The sequence below is a fragment of the Amblyomma mixtum genome, chromosome 3, assembly GCF_055824585.1.
Source record: "Amblyomma mixtum isolate Tamu chromosome 3, ASM5582458v1, whole genome shotgun sequence".
Classification (NCBI taxonomy): domain Eukaryota; kingdom Metazoa; phylum Arthropoda; class Arachnida; order Ixodida; family Ixodidae; genus Amblyomma; species Amblyomma mixtum.
In genome coordinates this window covers 190,736,914-190,762,104 of record NC_143014.1, presented here as the reverse complement: position 1 = coordinate 190,762,104, position 25,191 = coordinate 190,736,914, and the positions used below count along the sequence as shown (strand labels likewise).

Sequence of the window (25,191 nt, the reverse complement as noted above, 5' to 3'; positions counted from 1 at the left end):
AAGCACTTATGGCAGCCCTTAAGCTCTGATTCTGAGTAAAGTAAGGTGAGCCCTTGTCCACATTCTGTCTTTAGGGGTGCCGTAAAGGCTCTGCTGTGCTGTTGAGAAGCAAAACACTGTTGCTGGGTTACTTTTCGCAAAGGGGGTACGTGTTCCCAGAGGGCCCAACTGCCTACATTTTCGCAGCATATTTTCAGAAAAAAATGTTTTTAGAATACCATTTCAAGCGACGAACCTACGTCGAAAATCTGTAGAAAAGGCCTCTTACCTACCTGTTGACGTCTTTTTACACGCATTTCCCTTCCCCCCCCCCTCCCGCCCCCTCACCCTGTATATCTAAAGGGATTCGCAAATTTGGACTAAGGAGAATGTGCGACCAGCCTTTTTCTACGACTGCATGGGGTAAAAAGCGCACATACCTTCATATATGGCATTTATTTTTTGTGACAAGGTTTTATTTCTTTTTTACTTGACAGTTCCCTGTCAAAAATGGTGCTACAAATGTGCCTGACAGCATACGCGATCAATGAGCACTTTTCAGTTGGCCGGTGAACGCACGGCAAAAAGAGGAATGCAGGGTGCGAGGAAGATTTCGAAGTGAAATCAGACTTGCTTTACGAGCATTTGAGTGTGTCCTCTCTCCAGATGTCACCGAGGTGCAAAACTGCGGAATAATATGGTTGTTTTCGACCGAAACCGTACCGCAACTTTTCGGCCGTTTTTCAAAGGTTCCCGTACTACAGTGTTGCAATGCAGCCCAATAACGCTGCAAACCCCGCTGATTGATTGAGTTCGTTTTTTTCGTTCGTTAGTGACAAAATCTTGGCGCGTGCCTTTAACAGGTAGCATGAAAACTGACGCCGAATACTGGTAAGTACCACTCAGCCTTATTCAAACAAAATGCATAGTATTATGCGCTGAAACATTTCTTTTCCGTAATCGACGAAGTGTTTGGTGCGGGTACATTCAGCGTTTCGCTAATGCAGCGGGTATTTTTGTATTTATTATTGCCGTACACCCTGAGCACGTGAATAAAAAAAAATCTAGAAACCCTGGTTCATGTTTGAGTCTTGCACACCTCGCACCCTCACCTTTTCCGTGTAGAGCCGTGAGAGATGCGATGCTGCGGGCTGAAATGCTAGGGCGCGGCTGAACGTATGCGCGTCTTCTTTCGCGTCGTCATTACCCCCCCATAGGAACAGAAACATCTATGTTACGTAAGAAAGATAAGCCCAATAAACTGACTAATACGGCAGACGTCGACTGCAGAAGACGGTCTCTTCGTGGAATCCACTCAATGCCGGGTGACCAAAGAGAAAGTACGATGCTATCTACCGTCATGGCCGCCATCGCATTCCTTCGCAAGTTCCTGGCCAGATTAGTAAATAAAAAGTAGCCTTTCAATCGTCCCGGTGTAGGTGGTCAGACTGCGCATTTTGATTTAGAAATGCAAAAACAGAATTGCAAGAGTTGAAGCTTTCCTGGAAAGCCGAGGAACGGCTGTTGGGGGGGAAACAAGTTTTTCCTTCCATGGTTTCCGGGAAGCAGTTTCAAATGAAGCACTCTGGTGTCTCTGTGCCGTTAATCCGTGTCTTAAGCTAGATCAAAAAAAAAAGAAACGCCACTTTACCGTTCGACCCTGCATAACAACTGATACTTGCCTGACAGTTGCAGTGACGTCTGCAGGGTGCGCTACATGCCTTGTTTGCGTGTTCCAGTTTGCGGTACTTGCTTGGCAGATTATTAGTACGAAATATAAAACAAGAAAGTCACCACGACGAAAAACAACCGACTTTAATACGACGTCACGGCCGGAGCCCTCCCTACTGTTCAGAGTGTGGACACCTCAACTTGTTGCGCCTTTGTTCACTTATTTTCATTTCCTGAACCCATTAAGAAAGAGGTTAGAGTGAATTTCGCAACCCGCAACGCTTCCATTTAGTAAAATTTGCGTACATATGCGGTACAGATAGCTAGGCAAATATGCTAATAGGTTCGCTAACGGCAATCTTTGTCTATGAACAACGTAATGTTCGGGAGGTGCCTTGCGAGGGTCGTTAATGGTAACGGGCACTGGTTGCCATACTCTGCACTTGCCATTGATCCATATCGCAAACGTTACAAGTTTATTAATAAGCCCAGCGCTCACGATAAATTGTCATTTTCTTTCACGGCAGGCCTGCTCGTTATCGAAAGAAATGCGAGCACAAAAACCACCCGGCGCTAGTGCGTTGGTCAGACGCCTTTGGTATCTCGTTGCGTTCATATTTTCTGTGTAGGTCTAGGGCTGGACACGTCGTTTCTGGAAAGTGTCATCGGCGCTCTAAAAGTCCGAACAGCCGAGTGTTGTTGGTTCGCATCTCTTTGGATCGTTCCGCTGCGTTGAGGTCATTGCAGCGTTGCGACAGGCCGGCTCGCCTTGCTTGCCTACCCTTGACAGGGGCAATATTGCAGATATGCCCCTGTAATAAATTTTAGTGCGAAGGATCCACTGGTGATCATTTTTTTTGCGCTAGGTATTAATCACGTGCGAACTGCGCTGGACAATAATGCATTTACTGCAGATTGATGGATTGCGGAGTTCAATGGCCTAATTAGAACCCAACATCTTTTTGTCAACTCCGTGAAAACAGGCACGATCCATCGCGCTCATTTTGCGCGGGGATAAATTAAAGACGGGCTGCAATTCCAGCACTGACAGTTGTCCCCTCATGCGAAGGGCGATTAGATGGGGGCGTCATAACTTCTAGTATCATCGTAATAACTTGTTGCCAGGGCCTGCCCTGAGTCAGGCAAGGTTCAGTCGGCTGCCTTCACAGAGGGAAGCTTCGGAATGAGACAGAAGCTTCACAAAAGTTGTGTTTCAATTAAAGGGAGCGGCCACCGTATGCACTAGGTAGCGCAGTGGAAGTGCGATGACGGCGGCATGACTTCGAATAAGCGCTGAGGGCTGAAACAGAACATGGTTGGAAGGGATCCTGCACCTCACCTGCCAAAGTCGAAGTTGAGTGGCACGGAGTTGACGAGGCGCAGGGGCTCCTTGAGCATGTTGTTCAGCGAAAAGCCGCCGTGGCGCGGCTTCTTGCTCTGGCGACGCACGTGCGCGGTGAACACGCGCCGCAGCCGGCTCTCCTTGGCGCTGTCCGGCGGGTCCTGGGACGAGCACGGCGCGGCGCCCATGATCTCCTCGCGCTGCAACTCGGCCAGGTCCAACGCAGAGCCGCCGGCCCCCTGGTACCGGCGCAGCATCACCGCTGCCTATCGCGACCTCTTACCGCACTGTCCCCCCCCCCGCTAGCGTGCCGCCACCCCCCGACCCTGAGCGAGCCCCGCAAAGTCCAGAGTCCCCACGCTGTGCTCAGCGGCTCAGCCGGCGCGCCACTCGGCCCATGGCCGCGCACGTCGAGGACCACGGTCGCACGGCGCGCGGGTTCGGACGCCGTCTGCGCGTTCGAAAAGTGACGCGTAGCCGCGCCGCCCGTCACGTGCGCGCGGCGTCACGTGCCCGCCCCCGCCTCCCGGCTTCGCGGCGCATGCGCAGCAAGGCGCTCGGAGGGTGGGCGGCATCGCCCTCGCCCCCGCTACCGTCCCCGGCGGCGGAAATCTGGAGCGTTTCCGGCGCTGCTCTCCACTGGCCCCTCGGAGCTCTTCCCTTCTACCGCGACAGCACGAGAAGGCCGCGCGGGCCTGCTCATAGGCGCACCGACGGTGCATCACGTGCTTTTCTTGGTTTCAGAGGCGCGCCACTTTCGTAGCTGTGAAAGCAGGGACCTGCGGAAGCCGAAACAACGAAGCAAGGAAAAGGGTGGAAAGTAAGGTGTCTAAAGTAAACATAAAACCAACAGGCATTCAATGGAGGATGGACGGTGAACGGATTGTACTAGCGCCAGAGAAGCGCTAAGAAAGACGGAGATTGATTGCCCTGAGTTGGAGCGCGTCAAGTTCGAACGGCTCGCCCGCTTTTCCCGCCTTCTTGTGCAAATCTGTGTGTTTTCTTTTTATCGGGCCCCTACAGATTTTATAGAGCGAGTGTCAAGTCTATAATGTGCTTCCACTCGGATACGTTCTTCGCTCAAAGCCGTAAACCTATAGAAGTATTTAGAGTGGACTCGCAGTCCTTGTGTTTAAAGATATGGGAGTGCTTTATTCAGCGTGAAATATCAGCATGAAAGAAAAAAATGCATTCAATGCTTTACGAAATATAGACGGTATATTTTCGGATACAGCCACTTTTCTGTGCATTATCGTGGACGGTACATGACAAAGTAACTTCACTCTTGAATAAGTCTTTCCTGTTGTACTGAGTTTCACCGGCTACAGATTTTTTTTTTTTTTTTTTTTGTCGTGTACTGCAATCAGAACTCAGCCCCAATATATATAAAAGATACACGTGACTTATCAGTCGGTGACACCTATGACTACCAGCCGTTCTACCTTCACTTGAAGAAATGACATTTTACTCTAATATTAGACTATGCGTTTTCATAAAGTATCGTTAAATGTGAGATACGTGTTGTTCTACGAACTTAGACCCAATATTCATGGATCGTTACGAGCGATTTAGCAGTCCATCATCGAAATCATAGAAGTTCATTTATTTGAATAAAAAAAGTTGGTAGGGGAGCGGTATTTCGTATCCTTTGGCCTGGAAGACTTTTCTTTTGCTTTTTAATCATGCCTGTTTTGTATCCTGATGGGAACAGAGATGCAAGATGTGCCTTGGATTCATGCTTAAACAGCGCTAAAGGTGGATACAAAGAACGAGACAAGACAAACACGTTGCTGTATTAATTCTAACGAACTCGCCTAGCTTTTTTTTCCTCCAGAAGTACCTGGGCTTAAATTTGAACGGTTCATGATAATTTTTTTTGTTCGGTCTGACATGAAGCAGGTATTTAGTCACTTTACAGCGGTGTTACAACCAACTTACCGCCAATACTGGCGGAAGCTGGACTTGCAAAAAGTTCGAAAGAATGCACTTGCGGAGGCCGATGCCGTCTGAAACGGGCTCTGTTGTGCTCACAGGAAAACATGCGAAATTAAAAATTAAATTCAGTAGGCCAAGAGAAATCTGCCTGCGTTAGGTAGGAAGGTACTGGCGAAGGTCGTCTTCTGCATCACAAGAGACGATGCACGTAAAATGTAACTTCAGCTTTTCGTGCGCTGACTGCGAGAGAAGCCGTCAAAGGCTCTGCGCGATTCACCTCGTTGTAGCCAACACCTTTCTCGTACGCTAAAAACTCTGCGGGCTCTTCGCACCAGCCCGCAATGGCGTCACCCGTTCATCTCCACCACAGCGGCTGGGGTATTGGTGTTGCAGGACACTTTTACGTGGAAGTCGCCTCTGGTAGAAACCCATTGCACCACCTTGCTCTTTTCTCTTTTCTGTTGCCTTTGTCCACCGCGTTATTAAACGGCCTTTCCACTTTCCACAAAGGAAACGCTCGAAATAACGAGAATGCGTTTGCATACATGGCTGACCATGAGCGAGGTCCTAGTCGGATTTTGCCAGTAAACCGGAGTAGAAGGTATGTGCAATATTATATTAACGAGTAATGACTCAGTTGTGTAGTTGGAAAAGAATGAAATCGTAATTTGGCTTATGAAGCCTGAAAAGCATACGACGGGGCAGGAATACTGCCCTGAATAATTACAGTTACCAGCCTTCTCAGTAACACGATTAAAGAAACGATCGTGGCAAATTTATAGAACGGTACCTCGAGCACTGCATTTACCCGGACGCCATGGCTGGCTTTTTAGTGGCCATTAGTCCAGCGACAGCGTCACTTGGGTTGTGTAATTCATTTAGGCCCGAATATGGATGAAACATTCACTAGTGACATCCTGCCTCAGCATGAAAGTTTGACTACAATGCTGGCTGCAACTACATAAGCAAACCGATGCCACCGCTCGTAAACGGGCTGACATGGGAGGGCGGGCTTTTCACTTGCACAAAGCAACATGTCGAGGACATGATTGTTCATTTAGATTGAGGATCGAAAAACTACCATTTATTGCACTAGTACTTTGTCTGTATCCACTTTTTCGCACTTCAGATTTTTTCTCCGCAGCCTGAATACCATTTAACTTCTACACTGAGAGGAATATTTTGGTCTCCTGAAAAAAAAAAAAAAAAAATCTAGGCTCTTCTTTAATTTTTTTTTCTTTTATCACTCGTACTCTGCCCAGCTGCGTAAAATGCAGTATTTATGTAGATGGCAAAAAAAGAAGTTCATTCTTTCCTTCAGAAAAGGAAAAACGATAAGGAACAAAAGGAAGGAAAGAAAGTTAATTCAATTAAACACTCTTACGATATCTTATTAAAGCCACACTCCTAGCTTTTTTTCAAAGTCAGAAACATCAAATTTTTCATCCTTCATGCTTTCTTTTGTTCAATTTGCGACCTTCCAACAAAGAGACATGCGGGGTTCCTTCCGGTGCTTTGAAGAATTTTGACTTCGCTCGCATTAAAATGGGCTAATGCGCGTGACCGGAGCTGTGCGAGTCACACGTTCTCCCCTCGTTGGCGTTCCATGGCCGAGCTGGTTGTCTCCCGTGTCGCGTGATACGAAAAGGGGCACGTGACACGCGCGAACCCGAGATGACGCGCACTCGTAGGCGTGGCTGCATGCGGTCCTCAGCTCCGCCTGTACGCCTGTACGCGCTCCGCCTGTACGCACTCTTTGCGCTCTTTCTGTCTTCTGCCTCTTCCTGTGTATGTTTGTTCGTGTGCGCAACGCCATCCCAAGAAAGCCTGTACGGGTTCGCGCGTGAACAGGACCGAAATTCGTTGTTGCGCAGCGCCGCGAAAAACGGCGCTTTAGAAAATGTATAAGCTGTAACGGATGTAGCTGAAAAATGGCGAGTTAAGAATCTCTAAATATAATGGCCGCCTAACCACAATAATGAAGAAGTTCATTATTAGTTTTAGTTAAACAGCATGCTTGCAACAAGTATTAGCTGGTTTCTGATACGCCGTCGGTGAAAATACTATACCGAAGAGAGAAAAACGGCCTTTTTACTCAAAGAACCTGTTTAAAAAAAATTGATAACAGGTTTTAAACACCCTCTGTATACACAGCTCACTTCATTGCAACCTTTTTTAAGCCTTGCCACAAGTGGCAGCTGCCATCTCAGCGCACGTTGTCGCGTCGACGGTGCTTTGTAGTCGTCATCCTGTTCCTACGAAGGCACCGGTTATGATTTGGTTCGCTTGTGGTTCCTCAGGTACGGCTAGTTCACTCAGATATTTTGAATCCTTCACCTGATGACGGCCCTTTGACCGAATAAAGAACTGTCGTGCTTCCACATCGTGTATCGTGCGGCGGGATGCCCTGGCGTGGTTGCGAACAAAGTCGCTCTGATTCTATGCTGTGAATAGCAAGTAAACACAGCGAAACTTCACCGATGGAGAAAGGAATAGTGCAAGTGGGGGCGGTTAAAGAGCATGAAGGAATTCAAGAAATGCTTGGGTAACTGCGAACGCACCTGTAAACAAGTATAGCCGATACAAGTGCGCTCCCAAGAGGAAAATTTCTTGTTTGTTTGCTTGCTTGAACGGTTCCCAACTGGTTAAAGCCCGCTCAGGCTTTTAAAGTAGTCGCAGACCAAAAGCTTCGCTGAACACCTACTATATCGCTGGTTTCGTACTTGCGCAAGCCCAACATTGCTGTTTTAATGTAAATGTATGCCACGCAAGAAAACGGCGGCGCTAACCGCGGCTGCTGTCGCAGCAATCACATTCGCGCCTTGCAAGGCCTGTTTTTGAATTCCTTGAAATAATGCTTGCATGCACTTTTGAGTGGTCTCTTCACACGCTGCGTGAAGTTGTCTTCGGGCATTGCAGCTAGAGAATGTAATTAAAATATGTCACTGTGGTGTTAACAAATGTTTTTCTGTATGCACAACTGGCGCCAAGGATCCAGGAGTTAGTCGCGTGCGCTGGACCCATCTCCGTACGGACCGCTACGTCGCCCAGAGAGGCGCTGGGAATAGCGACGATTGAGATTCCTTTGTATTCATTTAGTTTTGGACTGCGCACTTTATTATTTCTTCCAGTGTTGCCTCCTTACTTTTAAATACTTTAGGTGTGCTATATTTTTTGTACTTAAATATGCGCAGAACGTTAGTTTTTGTTTTTGTTTTTATTTTTCTTAGGATAATTTTGAAGTTTCTTACATTTCTATTTGCAAAATGAACGGTACAGCAAAGAAAAAAAAACCTTGTGAAAGTTGTAAAATCTTCTAAAAGTAAGCACACAGGGCTGTCTCTGAACGCCTCTCTACTGCCCTTGCCAAGCAGATATGATGGGCTTGGAACTTATCGCTGTTTATTTACACCTTATGCTCCCCGCCGTTGACGGCTATATTATTTCGCTGTCGAGGAAAAACACTTTGCGCACTAAAGAATAGATTACTCTTTCAACAGGCAGGTGCAAGGCCATAAAAAATAGCGTATTAATCTAAAAAGAATACCATTGTAAAAACATTAATATTAAGTCCAGACCACTTCAGCAGAAAACAGAACGCTATAGAAAAGGCATGCGGATGCGGCCAGACAAAAAATAATTAATTCATAAATATATCCAAGATCATTTCACTTTCATTGTCGTTTTTTTCGAACAACATTGTGGTACTCGCTCTTTGCGTTACATTGAAGTTGGTATATCTACATTGACGTTGATAGAGGCGTCAGAATTTTATAACTTCGTTTCCATGAAAACTACTTATTCTGGAAAATGCCCTTCTAATAAGAAGGCCTTAAGTGCAATTTTTGAAAACCTGTTTAAATTTTCACGAACTTATACTTTTATCGCACACATGTGAAAACGCGTTTAACGTAGACCATAAATATCTTTCTCGAATACGGCGGTCATTTGCAGCACCCCGTGTTTCGGCTAGCCCAGTACAGAGGGATAACTCGCATTTTACACTGCGAACCTTTTCTCCTTCATATGAACGCGGGCAGTCGTGTGCGTCGCTTTTAGTGAAATTCTCATGTGAAAGCCCAGCTCTGCACAAGGTCTAAGCGGTGCGCACGCGCAGACTGCCCGTCGGTGGCGAGCGCCACCTCCGTCAACCTCCACCGCCTGTGAAGAGCTCTTTTCCGCAATAAGGGTTACACCACGGAGAAGCACCCTTTAGCCGTGCAGGCAAAATATGAGCACATCAGCTCTATATGTACGTCGGTAATTGTAGCAACATTTTCCGTGAGTATCCGCCATCGGCTCAACTTTTCTGAATAAACTTATTCATTTATGCGGGTAAGACGTACAGAACGCCCTCGAGAATCGCCCATAGAGGTGACGCGAAGCAACGTCGGAAGAATAAACACCGAGTCTCGTTTACTAATTCTGTCTATTATCAAAGAGGCTAAAGTGGTTACGCAAAAAAGGCAGGTTAGAGAAACACCATCAGTTACGAAGGCCAGAACAATACTTGTACAAACACTTCTAGATATCTAGATTTGGGTACTTTGGTGGACTACCGGCTTATCATTGTTTTACTATTTTTTTTTCACCCGCAAAAAATACCCCACGAAACCTTTTCCAGAGACAGCTGCTGGTTTAGAGAAACATTATTTTATCTGAATGTACACATGCAACAATATTATTGTTTCCTCTGCAATTCCGGGCTGCAAATGAAAAAAAAAAAAAACCTGCACTCTGTGCAGGATTTTTCCGCGCATAAAACACAAACGCGGTCTCTCACCGTTGGCTCTCAAACTGCAGCTTTGTTCGACCTCAAGGCTAATATTTTATATACTGACTGCCATGCGTGCTCGCACTCATCTTTTAAATGCGCTGGCCGGTCCAAGAAAAAAATGGCTCGTCTGCTTATCGTTTCACGAAAGACAAAGGCAGCCACTGATTGCCGAAATATTTTTTCTCTTTCGCCCTTTTATTTACCTATCCTCTCATCACCTTCCTGTACTACAGGTAAGTCAGTCGGGCCGTATTACTGTTAACGTAAACTCACTACTTCTTGCTCCTGCTCCCATCACTCGTTGTTTTTTTTTTGTTTTAAAATATCTCCCTTTTGCCCATTTGTCCCATGGCTTTACATTAAGGCTTGTAGAAGAATGGTTAACTGCAGTCACCAGTTTCGATCCTGTGTGCGCATTATCTACGCGATGCAGTTGAAGAACATCCCGAGCGGCGAGGCTAGGCACAAAAAAAACAACAAAAAAACTTTAATGCAGCTGTGTGGCTGGGCGAAATGAAGGCTATGAACCTTTGTTTTTTTGTCTATCGCTCTCAAAACTTCAGTGGTAAACAAAAGTCCACCCTGGCTAGATTTGAAACGGGGTGGGTCCAATCCTAGCACATGGGACGGGACCATGCAAGATATTCAAGTCATTTGTAGGCAAATCCGACTTCACGAGCAATCAGCTGTGTAGCCGCACAACTGTTCGGGCGAAGACGATTCTAGCATTTATGATAAAAACATTATGAAACCCTTTGCCGGCGTCTGTTAATTGCTCTGCTCAACGAGCTGTGGAGTAGTGACATCGCGTCGCGCTGTATAGAAAATTTATGCACAAAGTTCCATCTCATGTTACCAAGATGAAGAGTGTTTTTTTTCTGTAAGTTGCATGCACTTAGAAAAAAAAAAAGCACCACACCCAATAGCGCAATAACTGAGCGAGCTCAAAGCATGTAAGATGGCTATACTCACATGCAGGCACAGCACGTAGTGGATTGTGACGTCAGACTTACCTGCGAAGAAAAAAGACAGACACATAACGTTAAACTCTACTGCCGTCAAATCAAAAGCACAGCGTTATGAAGAGAGTTGGTACATTTGCAGTCAATGATTACTTATACTACTTCATTGTTTTTACACACACGTGATTGCGCTTTTCACCGAGTACTTTGAATGGCACGATTGAAGGGTATTAGAGAGAAACCCTTCAAAAGTCAGTCGAGTCAACGGCTGAAAATTAATTTTCAAATTGCGAGCGAGAACTGTGCTCTTGAGACCACTTGCGGTGGTCCTTCCAGGATTTAGGGTGACACGGTGCCGACACCGTTGTTTGTATTACTTTTGCACGCTCGTGTTTAAAGCACACGGTGACAGTTGCTCACGCATCGCATCACATGTCTTCACAAAATCGCAGCCGCCTGGCTGCAGATTCGTAGAATCGTCTGAAACACGGTAGGATTGGGAAGTTGATTTACGTAAAATTGAATACCGTGGGTACAATGAAAAGCAGCTGCCTTCCGGAACATATGTCAGAGCCACGGCCGCGTTCTCCAAAACACAGCGCGTTTAATACTCCGTCGGGGCTAGAACGTCTTATTTCCATATCACGCTCATTAACTACGGTCGCGCACACACAGAGGACCTTTTTGAGCGATTCCAGTCGTTCCATTAGAACGCATGCTGCCTGCCTGACAGACGGCTGTCTACGAAAGGTCGGCTACGGGCAGCAGCCATCTCGCCATCCTCGGCACGCATACAAAACAGCAGCTGAGTGAAATCGTTCCGGCGGTGCGCAGTAACGTGCACGGAAGGTTTTCAATCTAGGATTCAGTGTTTTCGTGGCCACGGATGCAAAAGGAAAAAAAAATACAATTAATAGCTTTTTTGAAGAAACAGGGCGTATCGCAGAATGCAATGAAGTTTTCCTTCACGTAACACTCTGTTGATCAATGCATTCCCCTAGCGCCTAACGAGCGTCCTCGCATTGCACTCGTTAGGAAGAACGCTGAAACCCCAAACGCCCTTCAACACTGAAGTGTAAACCCAAACGAAGTCTGTAATTTGGCTTCCCTTAGAGCTTGCTTGAGTGGACGGTCGCGTACGTGGTTTCACTCGCGCGCCGCTGTCGCGGACTTCCTGACAGACTGATAATTTTTTATTGACTGTGTGTGCGAAATTGATTTCTGTCTTTCCTGTGGCCTGGTCTCACCAAAATGCTGCTGCGCATACGACAGCAGTAGGGCAAGATGGGAATTCGAAATACAAGATTGCTTTTCTAGCGAGTCTTCGCTACGTTGATTAAGTCCAGGCGGTCAAAATTAATCCTGAGCACTAAACTACAGCGCCTCTCGTAGCCAACTTGCTTTCGTTCTTAAGAACTCTCTAATGATCAATGAACATCTAGCGCACGTGGCCCTAGCTTCGGATCCAGCCCCGGCGCCGAGGCGCGGGTAATATGCACATTTAAAAGCCCCGCGAGCGTACGCATGATGTCCATTGCTCAGTGGTTACAGCATCGAGCTCAGGTTTCCAGGGGTGCTAATCTGATGCTACGCTGAGCATGTGTGAGTGAGATTTTAGAGCGCAGCTCTTTGGCGTCCGTTCCTGGGTTTCGCGTCGTCGTCGGCGTCGGCCTCGTAACCAGCTCCGCCCCCCTTTCATCCGCAGCTGGGGTTGACCCACTATCGGCGTCAGCGGCATCAGTCAGTCGCTGCTATCTCTTCCCTCCTCCCTTTATCGTGTTGTCCGCTTGCTGCGCGCGCTTCTGCCCCCATCGTTTGCCGCTGGGTGTAAACGCCGCCCCCCTCCCCCCTCTTCCTGCGAGTCTCCGGTTGTCAAAGCGCCGGCTCGAACTTAATTCCTTTCTTCGCTCCTCCTCCAATGCAACCCCTGTGCGGTGGCAATCAGAGAGCCAGATCGGTGGCGGCGGATCTGTATATGTGCACCGCCCGAGCCGAAATTGCGAATACGTGTGAAAAATAAAAAAAAAATTCTGTGATAGCGCATACATGTGTTGCTCGATTTCTTTGCCTCAATCTATCGAAAAGGTGAAACAGCTTATTTGCTGCGCTCAAATTTCGCATTAGGAAGTAACGTAATCGTCGGTAATTTTTTTCTTTTGAAAAACAGGAGTTCGCGTGACATGCTGACGCATTTCCGCTGCAGCCGGTCGCTCAGCGCATCGTGAGTTTTAATAGGGCGAAATGCACTGAGGAAAGGGCGTCAAAGCCCTGCACAAGCTCCACCCATTTCATGGCGGCCTTTACTGGGTCGTACAGCGAGCATCACAGTAGGCGGAAATGAGGAGCTCACAATAACGATGACAGCGTGCACGACTTTAGATCCGATATGAGCAAGTGCTTTCGCGAGGGATAGATTGCGCAGAAGAAACAGTCGTGGAATGCACGGCAGTGCGAGAAGCAAAGTTCCGACGCCTCGTCTTTTTAGTCCAAGTAGACGTCGACTACCGGGACTGCGAACCAATTCTACACTCAGTTTTTTTTTATTTTGCTTTTTTTCTGCCGCTCCTTCGTTCCTAAAGAAAGGACGTCCCAGCCCCCCTACGGTGACCATTACCTTAATGGCTATCCTCGTCATCCACACTATAGAGGTAGGGTGCGGGTGACGGCGAAAGAAGGAGATATTGTCGCGGAAAAAAATTCTTTTTCGCAATTATGAGTTCTATGCAGGAATGCAGCAGCAGAGTTGACTGGGGCGTAAAGCAGCAGCAGCGGCGCGACATCAAAGACGGCCGCTTTATGACGTTGCAGTTCACCGCTGCCGACAAATATTGGGGGCAAGATGGAGAAGAAACTGTGAAAAGAAATCATCCAGCCGAGAGAGGAAAGAGGGAAAAAAAACCAAAGAAACAGCAAACCACACGAGCTCGCACACACGCAAGAACGTCTGGCCCTGCAGAGTTCGAAGAAACAGACGTAAAGACGCAATAAATCACCTTTTGATTAAATCCTGCGCCGTGCGCGAGCGGAACTTCTTTGATTTTCCAATGCGGGCGGATGTTTCGGACAGATTCCTTTCTTCGCGTGCTCCTGGCGTCGTCCTTGATTGAGAAAGACTGAAGAAAAAGAGCAACGTATATAATAATAATAATAATAATCTTGGGCCCATTATTTTCGGGGCGGAAGAAATATGATGAGCACTCTCCCCTTTTTGTATCCCCATTAACGTTCCTTACCGTGTGGAGGATGAGAGAGAAAAAACGCGGGAAGATGTACGACATTGAAAACGATATTTTGGTAGCTGATGACAACGCGAGGCAAGCCACAGCCGGCTGCGCTTTCACAGGAGGGGGAGAATCACGACGCATGTGACTCAACTTTGAAACATAGCGCCATATTACTAACTACAGTGGAGTCATAACTCCTCACAAAAAAGCGCCATGAACATTGTCGCAGCAGCTGCGCAAGGTCTCCGCCGCTGGCGTTCCGTCAAAGGTCAAAGTTTGAAGCTTAACACATACCTCTGGTTTTTCAGCTTTGCTACTGAAGCTGCGCTTTTGCGCTAAAGCCAAAGCAAAAGAGAGGAAAAATTTTTAAAGCTTTTTCTGCAGAAGCAGCGCGTGACAGCTGCTGAGGCTTGCTTACCTGTAGTGCTAAATGCTGAAAACTACGCCCCCCCCCCCCCCCCCCCCCCCTATCCTTTCTAGGTGCCCCATCACCTTTTTCATTTGACTTCTACACCCTGCCTGCTATATCCCTTTATTTTCGCTGCCCCTGCTCAAATGCTTCCCGTAGCGATGGCAGATTCCTGGGCCAGGAAAAATTTTTTCCTTCCTTTTGTTATTTTAAACAAAACCGCTACTACCAGTACCACTTCTAGTTTTGTCTTCACCCGCTGTAGAAGCGTCTTCAGTGTCGATGTCACTAGAGATTTTAAACTCTCTCCAAAGCCTGCGTTGACCGCCTACCGCTCTGCTTTCACACAGGCCGTTTTCAGACGCCAGACAGCAATTTTTTCCATGTATCTCTATCAATCCTTTGCACTGTCGACAAATGAAAGACTAGCACACACAAGCTTGCCACCATCGACAAACAAGAGCCAGTTTATCTTGAAACTTTGAAACAAACGCGATTCTACCGAGGCTCCCCTCAGAAAGAGTCCTGCGTAATGCCAATATACTGGATTATTAATGACGTCCCCTTAAGGGCTTGACAATCGACACATATACTAAACTCACTCACTAAGTTGTTTCCCCACCTTCGTATTTAGAGCTCCTGCAAGCCCTGCAGTTTCCGTCCATTTCCGTGTAGCACGAACACTCCTCAGCACTGGTGTGTGACATGAAAACTAGCGAGGATGTACGCTGATACACCATTGGACGGCAGCAGGTCTTTTTATGAGTGTGCTCACGTTTGCTTGCTGTTCGGGAAATAAATAAAAAATAGTTATCTAATGTCTCCTTTGCAACATATCGATCAGCCTTGAAACTTTTCACGGTTGTAAAAAGTTCCATGGCTGAAAATGGACCACAAAACACACTGACAAGCTCTAGACGAAAGGTCAAGAAGGTCATGAAGTCAACGGTTATCATTCATTATTTTCTAACTCATATGTTTCGCCGCCACCCGGCCAGCTACGAAGTACGGAAGTAACTTTGGGCTACACTACAAATAATGAAAAAGGAGGCACTTTACGAATGGCAGCAAGCACAGAAGCTAAGACTGCGCCTACCTTGTTGTGTGCGGGTTGAGAAAAATCAAATAACGGTACGGGACAGGATGCTCATATCGTCGTGCCATTCCCTCTACCAAACCAAACTGTAAAGAGTCACGGTAACTCAAAGCCCATACGGTCAGCTATTCTAAGACGCCAGGATAGTGGTCTCAGAGGGAGAAAATGCCAGCAGCCTTTTGAAAGCTTGTTTCACCTTCGGGGCATTTGCTTCCACGCCTCTCCGTCTCTAATAAGATGAGCGCTCAAAAACCCTCCAAGGCAGCAGGCAGTCGTGTCTTTTGACCGACGTCACAACAAAGCGCCTGTCGCTGAGGACGCACGTCCGGTGAGAAAAAGAGATGTGAAATGACGCCTTTCATTTCGAAGTCAATAACTTGCTCGAGCGTATCACGGTCTCGCTAAGCAAACTTCAGAAACCGTTCCAGTTCATAGAAAAAAGTGAGTCCAGATGCGTTCACTTATAAATTCAGGAAGTCGTGAGCTCACTTCCAAAATAAGATATTGCTGTCTGACTTGTAAAATTATTAGACACGGGTCTATCAAGAAGACATCGGTTATTTTATCATCCCTTAGTATTTGATACACTAACATACGAAGGCGGTTATTAAAGTGCTACAGGCATCCAGTGCTTCCTTATCAGCACAGCGAGGCGTCTTTATTAATGGGTTTGCTCAGTGACTATACTTTGCTGTAGTGCCGCCGCAGTGGCTCAGTGGATTTGGTACTCGGCTGCTGGCCCGAAAGACGCGTGTTCGATCCCGGCCGCGGCGGCTGAATTTCTTTGGAGGAGAAATTCGAGGCCCGTGTACTGTGCGATGTCAGTGCACGTTAAAGAACCCCAGGTGGTCGAAATTTCCGGAGCCCTCCACTACGGCGTCTCTCATAGCCTTAGTCGCTTTGGGACGTTAAACCCCATAAACCAACCAACCAACCATACTTTCCTGTAAATATTCGTTAAACTTCAGAGCAGTATTGTAGCGCACGCGTTCAGCCTTATGGTTTGTGAGGTAAGGGCGCAAGCACTGTACGAAAGTAAACTAGGAGGAAAATTTGTTGTTTTCACGTCCTGCCCATTTTTTTCCAGTGTTTCACTGCCTGAATTGAATGCACTGAACCATAGCTGCTCGCATCTGAGTGACGGCCGGCTCAACCACAAAGCTCGTCTTCGGCATCCTGTACAGACTTACACAAAGTTTCAATTTACTGTATTCAATATTCGACGAACTCGTTTACGATAGCAAGCTCTCTTACTCTTCACTCACTTGCACACCAAAAGATTCGGAAATTAGCGACCTCTGAAAGAATTTTATGGTCGATTTAGTGATCCAGGCTTAATCAGGCCAATGCTGCGCTGTAAGGACGAGCGATATGCGGGGAAAAAGAAAATCTACTCGTGCCTGCGACGCAACCAAGCTACTCCGTTCCTTCTTTTTCTTTTTTTTCGCACGCGGAAACAGGCGTCCGCCACCCGCCAATTTAACTGCTACATATATGCGTCAAAATCGACAGTCCCCTTTACTCCCTGCGCCATGAGCGCGCTGGTGTGTTACAATCACTTGCAATGAACACAAAGTAAAACACGAGCCGCGTCGGAGGTGTAAGGAAAAAGGAAGCGCGAAATGTAATTGCCCAAGGGATATGGATCCTGATACGTCAGGATTCCGTTTATATATTCACCACTTTCGGGCCCGCAAATCCACGCGGGACCGACCACGTGCGTTTCGAGCACGAGAGGTGCAGCGCACGACCACCAGGAAAGTCACCATACGAAAAATTCATCGTACAGACCCGAGACGACACAAGCGCAGCTACACAAATGAGCACCCGGACGAGAGAAACGACGTCAAAGCGATAACTGCGCACGAGACCCCCTTCCGCACACACACTCACAGACTCACGCGAAAGCTTGCCCTGGCGGGCGCGTGTCATGCGTCCCCCTACCTCTTTTCTTCGCGCCTTGTGCGCGCGTTTTTAGCGGCAGCTTAAAGAAGGGCCGTGCTTCGCGCTTCAGCGGGCAGCCGCTCCGGAAGAGCTGCGTCCGCCCCGCCCCCTCCTCTGCGCTCTCAGCCCTTCGGGAACGGCAACCGGCGAGACAGCGACGCGCCGCCAGGGTGGAAAGAGACCGCCGCGCTATCGGATTTATATCTATTGTGCAGGGCCGCGCCTGACACTTTAAATTACGTCCTGAATTATACAAACACTTCCGGAAGCTTTCCGGGCACTTATTACCATTCGCAAGCTGCCAGCAGCCCCTGGAAGGGAACCTCGCCGCTCGCCACCCGACTCAGTGCCAAGCGAGAGGCAGGACGTCGGCCGGAATTTTTGTTATCGCACCGTTGGTGAATTAATTTCAGCACCAATAAAAAACAAAAAAGCAAATCAATATAACGAAATAAACCGCCTCGCACTGCGACAAAACCGCTTGCGCGAGATATGTGCAGTCAAGTGCATTAAGATACGTGTCGAGCCTGGCGCTTGATGTAGACTTGGGAATATTATTCAACCACAGCGGTGACATCGAATTCTGCTGCTGGGGCTTGTCTCTGCTTTTTTTGTTTGCTTCCAATCTTTCGAAAGTAGCGCAGGGAAATATTTATGGGAAGCGGTGAAAAAGGATTCATAAGAAAGATAAAAGCTAGGTAGTCTATTTAAGCGCAAAGCAGTTGACATCTTTTTGAGAGTATACTGCTCTTTTAGCTTCCAGGAATTACGGTCTGTAACTAAGTGCTGTCATAGTGGATATTGTCTCCTAGCGTAAGAAGGCAGGAAACGCAAAAAGAGTCCGCTTTTCAGAGGCAGAAGGAGAGCGAGAGAGAGTGGAGAAAGAGAGGGCTGTGACCTGGGAAAACAAAAACACCGGACAGAAAGAAAGAAATCTCACGGTGAAGAGAAGAGGTAGAGCGAAAAAGAGATTGCTGCGGCAGCCTAGCCCTCATGTGCGCAAAGGCACAAGTACTTGGCATTCTGTAACATTTTTTTTTTGTCAAGCGTATAGATTTACCGCGCAGAATGTTTTTTTTTTCAGTATCGTCCGATAGAGCATGAAATGTTCAGCACAAATCTATGGCTTCTGTTGCCATCACGTGGCTGACTGGTTCCGCTCGTGCGAACGGGAACTGGCTGCTATCCCGATATCGTAGAATATGAACATACGTTGAAGCGTGCAAGTGGATGGCGGAAGCCCGGAAGGCGATCCCTTGTCAGGTTATTGCTAAAGTCTTCGCTGAAGTCGGCTTGCGGAGGTCTGCACCCGATGAAAAGGGTAACAACGAAGATACCAAAGACAAACGCGAGTTTGTTTGTTTTTTTTTGGCGCTGAAACGACAGATGTTTTTTGTTACGACAGCTCCGATCATATTAATCAGGTCGTTCACATACATTTTTACGCGCGGATTGCACGTCTGGCTCCTGCTGACTACCTACAGGGTGCAGAGAGAATCCTGCAAAGCAATTTGTTTTTCAGCCAGAACTGAGTCCTGCGGACTATACGCCGTGCGGACTGCATACAGGAAATAACGGCACCTTCCTGCGTACCATCTACAAATGTGCCACACGCCATTCGTTCATTGAGTAAGCGGTGCGGCATGCGCAGCCTAGAGCGGAAGCGAATTATTCCTGGAAAGCAACAGTAGCCTCATGGTGAGCCTTAAAAAGATTGGTACAGATAAGCACAGTGGCTTAGCTTATTAATCAGAGAGAACTGACTGGCGTTAGCAGCCGAGAGGTCTAGAGCGGTAGAAGGCTGCGGCACGGCCGCTTCACGGTTTTCCGCAGCTAAGCCCAGAACGCCGGCGGCGGCTTTGCTCTCTTTCCCGCATGCCGTCTTCAGGGGAAACGCTCAGAGCAACGACGCAGCGTATTCTGCTAAAACGATATACGCTTCCGCAGCGTGGCACCGCTGTCCAAGCGGTTCGGTTTACGGGCTAGGTGGACAGATCCAAAGCCCCCAGTTCTACCGAATGTTAACCCACTCCGACCCACAATCCCGTCAATAACTGCGGCGCCTCTCTGCAGGTGGCACATCCCTGTTGTGCGGTTTCCGCCGCCGTCGTCGTCACGGCCCGGAGGCGGCGGGCAAGAAGGCGCGCCTTCTCGGGTTTTCTGACTCCTGAGAGCGCGCGTGGTGTAAAAACCCCAGCGGGCGGGCCACTGGCGCAGCGCTTGCACTAAACTAGTCTCGTAGGCCTCAAACACCCCTGAGAGGTTTGCACCCTCCCCCTCTCGCGTGCAACTGCACTGGACTGCCTTCAGTGGCCTCACTGGAGTTTCTCCCAGTACACTCGACATAAACCGAAAGAGATACAGTTCCTGCAGTAAAAAAAAAAAAAAATGAAAGCCGAGTGGCAATTCTTTTCAGCGATTAGCAAACGCAGTTGAAAATGATATAAACCTTTCTAGTGCGGTAGGAATTTTCCGTCGTCATTTTCAACTTGTATAAATGTTTCCTGTATTCGCGACTGAACTACTTTTTCTTACGACGACGAAAGGTTGCATTGCAAGAGCGGGGGCTAGTTGGTGCTTCATACTAATCAATTCGCGCTACAAGGAACATACACACGGAAACACAAACGGACGAACCGCATTCGCTTCGCATGCGCTTCGAATGGACGAAGCGAATGCGCTTCGTCCGTTTTTGTTTCCGTGTGTATGTTCCTTGTAGCGCGAATTGATCAAAGGTTGCATAATATTACAGATAGTGGTGTCACTACGGTGAAAACTTTCGTCGTTGCGACAGTCTTTTGACTTCAAATGCTATAGGAAAAGCCGTGTTGTTTTGACACAAAAATTTTCTGTAAACTGATATGAAACACGATTTTCTTAATGTGCATGCAGTGAATAAATTTTTCCGCTATTCATTCGGTAGCGGTGATGCTCAGACGAGTGGCGTTCTCCTGTTTTTGCACAAAAATGTTGACAGTAAACACATCAATTTATGGGTTGCATGAACGCACAAAGCTGCAAAAAACCTGAGAAAAGATTTTTCTTTTTAATGGAAGAAAAGGGGGCGCGGGGCGAGGAACCAAATTACTGCTGAAATTAATAACTTCCTCGAAGTGCGTTTTTGTAATACGAAGTTTCACAGCTAATAAGTGCCGCGCGTAGACCCGCCGCAGTGGTTCAGAGGCTAAGGCGTTCGAATGGTGAGCCCAAGAGCGCGGAACGGAATCTCAGCTCAGTAACGGTGGCCGAATTATGGCGGAGAAGACACGAAGCCCGTACGCCGTGCGATGTCAGTGCATGCTAAAGAACTCCAGGTGGTCGAAGTTAATCCGGAGCCCTTCACTACGGCGTCCCTCATAGCCCATGTGCAGCCTCAGGCCGTAAAACTCCCACACCATACCATACCATACCATACCATACCATACCATACCATACCATACCATACCATACCATACCGTACCGTACCGTACCGTACCGCACCGTACCGTACAGTACCGTACCGTACCGTACCGTACCGTACCATACCATACCATACTATACCATGCCATACCGCCACCGCGGTGGCTCAGTGGCTATGGTGCTCGGCTGCTGACCCAAAAGACGCGGGTTCGATCCCGGCCGCGGCGGCTAGAATTTCTTTGGAGGAGAAATTCTAGAGGCCCGTGTACTGTGCGATGTCAGTGCACGTTAAAGAACCCCAGGTGGTCGAAATTATCCGGAGCCCTTCACTACGGCGTCCCTCATAGCCCATGTGCAGCCTCAGGCCGTAAAACTCCCACACCATACCATACCATACCATACCATACCATACCATACCATACCATACCATACCATACCATACCATACCATACCATACCGTACCGTACCGTACCGTACCGTACCATACCATACCATACTATACCATGCCATACCGCCACCGCGGTGGCTCAGTGGCTATGGTGCTCGGCTGCTGACCCAAAAGACGCGGGTTCGATCCCGGCCGCGGCGGCTAGAATTTCTTTGGAGGAGAAATTCTAGAGGCCCGTGTACTGTGCGATGTCAGTGCACGTTAAAGAACCCCAGGTGGTCGAAATTTCCGGAGCCCTTCACTACGGCGTCTCTCATAGCCTTAGTCGCTTTGGGACGTTAAACCCCATAAACCAAACCAAACCATACCATACCATACCGTACCGTACCATACCGTACCATACCATACCATACCATACCATACCATACCATACCATATCATAGCATAGCATAGCATAGCATACCATACTGTACCATACCATACTATATCCCACCGTACCGTACCGTACCGTACCGTACCATACCATACCATACCATACCGCACCATACCGTACCGTACGATACCCTAACATACTGTACCATACCATACCATACCATACCGTACCGTACCGTACCGTACCATACCATACCATACCATACCATACCATACCATACTGTACCATACCATACTATATCCCACCGTACCGTACCATACCGTACCATACCATACCATACCATACCGTACCATACCGCACCATACCGTACGATACCATACCGTACGATACCATACCATACCATACCATACCATTCCGTACCAAACCAAACGTCACAAGTCAATTGAACGTTTAAAATAACACTATATCCTGAGTCATTTAGAAGAGGAAAATATGGGAGCACTCAAAGCGTCCAAGAAAAATCGCAAACGGTAATGGTGTTGGTGAACAAAATTGTATCGACGAAAGGTTTAAGAAATCTTGTGTCCGTTCAGCCCAGCGAAGGACATGCGTGGCGTTCCCCGCTAAGGGGTGGGCACAACCTTGTCCTCAGCGTCCCAACCGACCAGAGGGAATGGCTAGATGCGCTTCGTCGGAGGTGACGAGAAACAACGTCAATCCGCTTAAAACAAAACTTATTGTGAATGATCAGGAACAGTCAGGAACAAACGGTAGCGAAGTTCCGAAAAACTAGAGAGCAGCATTCGCCACCCGACAAGGGACCACCGCCCATATATATTGTATAACGAGAACAGAAAACTAGGCAAGTTGGAACGGATTCATCTTAAAGCAGCGCGATACACAGAACGAGTGAAAGAAACAAGAGACGACACGAGCGCAATCTAACAACTGAATTTTATTCCTAGAAGGGTTAGACATATAAGCACCAAACACAACGATAAAACACAGACACATCACGATAGCCCCCTGCGAAAGGGGGCTATCGCGATGTGTCTTTGTGTTTTATCGTTGTGTTTGGTGCTTATATATCTAACCCTTCTAGGAATAAAATTCAGTTGTTAGATTGCATGAACTTAGAACGAAAACCACGCAAAGGACGATACACAGGGAAGAAGTAGACAGGATGAGCGCGGAACGCTCGTGTTAGATTGCGCTCGTGTCGTCTCTTGTTTCTTTCACTCGTCCTGTGTATCGCGCTGCTTTAAGATGAATATATTGTATCTTCACCTTGTTACCGTTTTGATGTTACGACTGTCGTCAGATAATCAGGGGTCTACTTCGTGCAGTAATTCGTTTGTAAAAAGGAAGGAAAAAGAACAGAAAATGTTCGTGCATGGTCAAATCTAAAGATGTTTTGCGTGTGCGCAGTTCTTGCGCGACCGACCAACAACCTCGAGTCCTACGCAGGCCTGCACATTAAGACCCGCGCTCAGTGACCTCTGTTGCAGCTTCCACCAAGCTCCACAATTTTATAGATGCTCTGTCACCTCTAGAATAAGAAATATCGGTGGTGCACCGAACAAAAAGGCTGTTCTCAGAAATGGCAGCTCACGTGGTGTTGCGCCTACGTCGCCTAAACGGCCGTCGGGTATAGCCAGTCAAGTCCATGACACGTCCTCATAGTCTCAGTATACGTGCAACACATCGATCTCGCTTTTAGTTCATCGCGCTCATTCAGCTTCATTTTGAAAAGCTACCCGGACAGAACATTCGCCCAAACCTTCGCTGTTTGAAAGGCTTATGAGTCTATGGAGTTTTAATGTCCCAAAGCAACTCAGGCTACGAGGGACGCCGTAGTGCAGGGCTCCGGAAATCTCGACCACCTGGGATTCTTTAACGTGCACTGGCATCGCACAGTACACGGGCCTCTAGAATTTCGCCCCCATCGAAATCCGCGCATCTCAATAAAAATGGCATTGCAAATTACTATTGGATGTTCTCTTCATCGTCTATATATGCTGATAAAGATTTCCATCGCAGTTTTCGTGGTCATGTTCCAGGCTACGTTTTTTTTGTCAAACACAATCGTTTCGCCTTTCTCCAAACTCCCACTTTTAAGTTCCCAGTATTCATTGCGTTTTATGTTTTCTTTTCATTGCGCCTCCCTTGTTCGTTTCTTTTCTTTTTTTTTTTAAAGCACTATTCGTGAAGGACGTTTATAAGGCAACTTGCTGCTGTTCTTAGGTTCGGCAGCATGCGCTTATCTTAAAGACTATAACTGTAGGTTCCGTTGGCGATCAAACGTCCTTAACTTACTCCCTTCTCCCGGATTATCCCTTTACAGGTTGTGGAATTGGTATTCAAGAAGAAACGAGATGTAAGAGTGAGATGCCCAAGTAAAAGTCGGATGATAGTTAATTGGTTCATAGTAAAATTAAAATATATTTTTCTTTCATTCGGCACTTACTATGCCGGAATGCATTGGATGGACGCAGAACCTTGCACAATCAGCAAAACGTGGCAAGTTGAGTAAAGCTCTTCCAAATGCACAAATAAGCAGCCTCTTGTTCTCGCGGAAAACTTTGAATGTAGCGGTGTAATCCGTGCTGCCTCTGGACTACCCCAATGCAGGAATGCATGCGTGCTGACCCATGTTTTGTTGTCTAAAGAACGATATATTTTTGAGAAAATGCACTACTTTTATTCATCTCTGTGTGTGTTGAGCTCTCGCCCAGGACGGCGAGTAAAGGCATGCAATAACTGAAGCACGATACGTCCCTCATACTAGTCTTCTGTTGTCAAAGAACTCTGCTGGCGCTTCCTAAGGTGATCGCACTGTTGGTAATCTTTCATGGTCAAAGATCTCGCCTGTCGCTTCCGAAGGCAATCGCGTCCTCGGCTATCGTCAGCGGCACTTGCGGAAGTTTTCGCCAATGTCGACGCCATTGTGTCAGGCCATAGCAGCATAGTTAGCGAGTTAAATGTTGAGAAGCTAGTTAAGATGGTCGATTCATACGACTGCTTTAACAATACTGAGCGAAAGGAATCGAGAAAGCACCTTCATATGAGCTGCTCGTTCCTCCCCCAGTCCTCATTGCAGGTTAGATGGCAAAACAATTGTTATTTGGATAGACACCAGATGACGCCACCCGTATTACATACGCTAGAGCTGCTTGTTTTCGGTCGCCGATGCTGCAGACGACGCGGAATTGTCACTAATTCCGATCGAATCAGGCAAGTACACCGTCCAAACGTCGTATTGAAACAGAAATACTGTCGTAAGCCGTCTCTGCTTCAACTTTCGCGGCGAATAAGCGAGCGGTTTACCAAAGAGAAGTCTTTTACGGTGCGCGTTTAGCATTGTACCAGACAGTTGCAACAGGGAGTATTGCAACAGGGACCGACACAATCTGCGCACAAAGAGCAAATGTAACCGCTAAATGCATTCCTGCATTAAAACTCTGCAAAACCGACCGGTTCAAAATCGCACGTTCAGAGCATGCCGCTGAGCAGGCGCGAGCTTAGACTCAGCGTGCAGCGTGTGCATACAGCCATTCGTTTCCAGCGGAAAAGCTTAATTTTTCTCCTAATCCTCGATGCACCAACCTTATGTAGTCTAGTCGAGCCGGGCAATCACAAAAAATGCTGTGCTCTTTGCGGCTGATGATATCTTCTTGATATTGTAGCGTGCA

The 25,191-nt window shown here is 47.5% G+C and overlaps 1 protein-coding gene across 6 annotated transcripts in view; it reads right to left on the bottom strand.

Moving 5' to 3' along the window:
* LOC149353062 (GTPase-activating Rap/Ran-GAP domain-like protein 3) overlaps positions 1–25,191 on the bottom strand; it is an 829,394-nt gene that overhangs the window by 414,792 nt on the left and 389,411 nt on the right. For 4 of the 6 annotated variants that reach the window (XM_089582252.1, XM_089582249.1, XM_089582251.1 and 1 more), the window contains exon 1: positions 2,990–3,299. The exons of the other annotated variants lie outside the window; for them this stretch is intronic. In XM_089582252.1, the coding sequence (XP_089438378.1) occupies positions 2,990–3,249 (260 nt within the window). In that variant the 5' untranslated portion in view covers positions 3,250–3,299. Of the gene's footprint in view, positions 1–2,989; positions 3,300–25,191 lie in introns of those variants that run through there. 6 annotated transcript variants of the gene reach the window in all.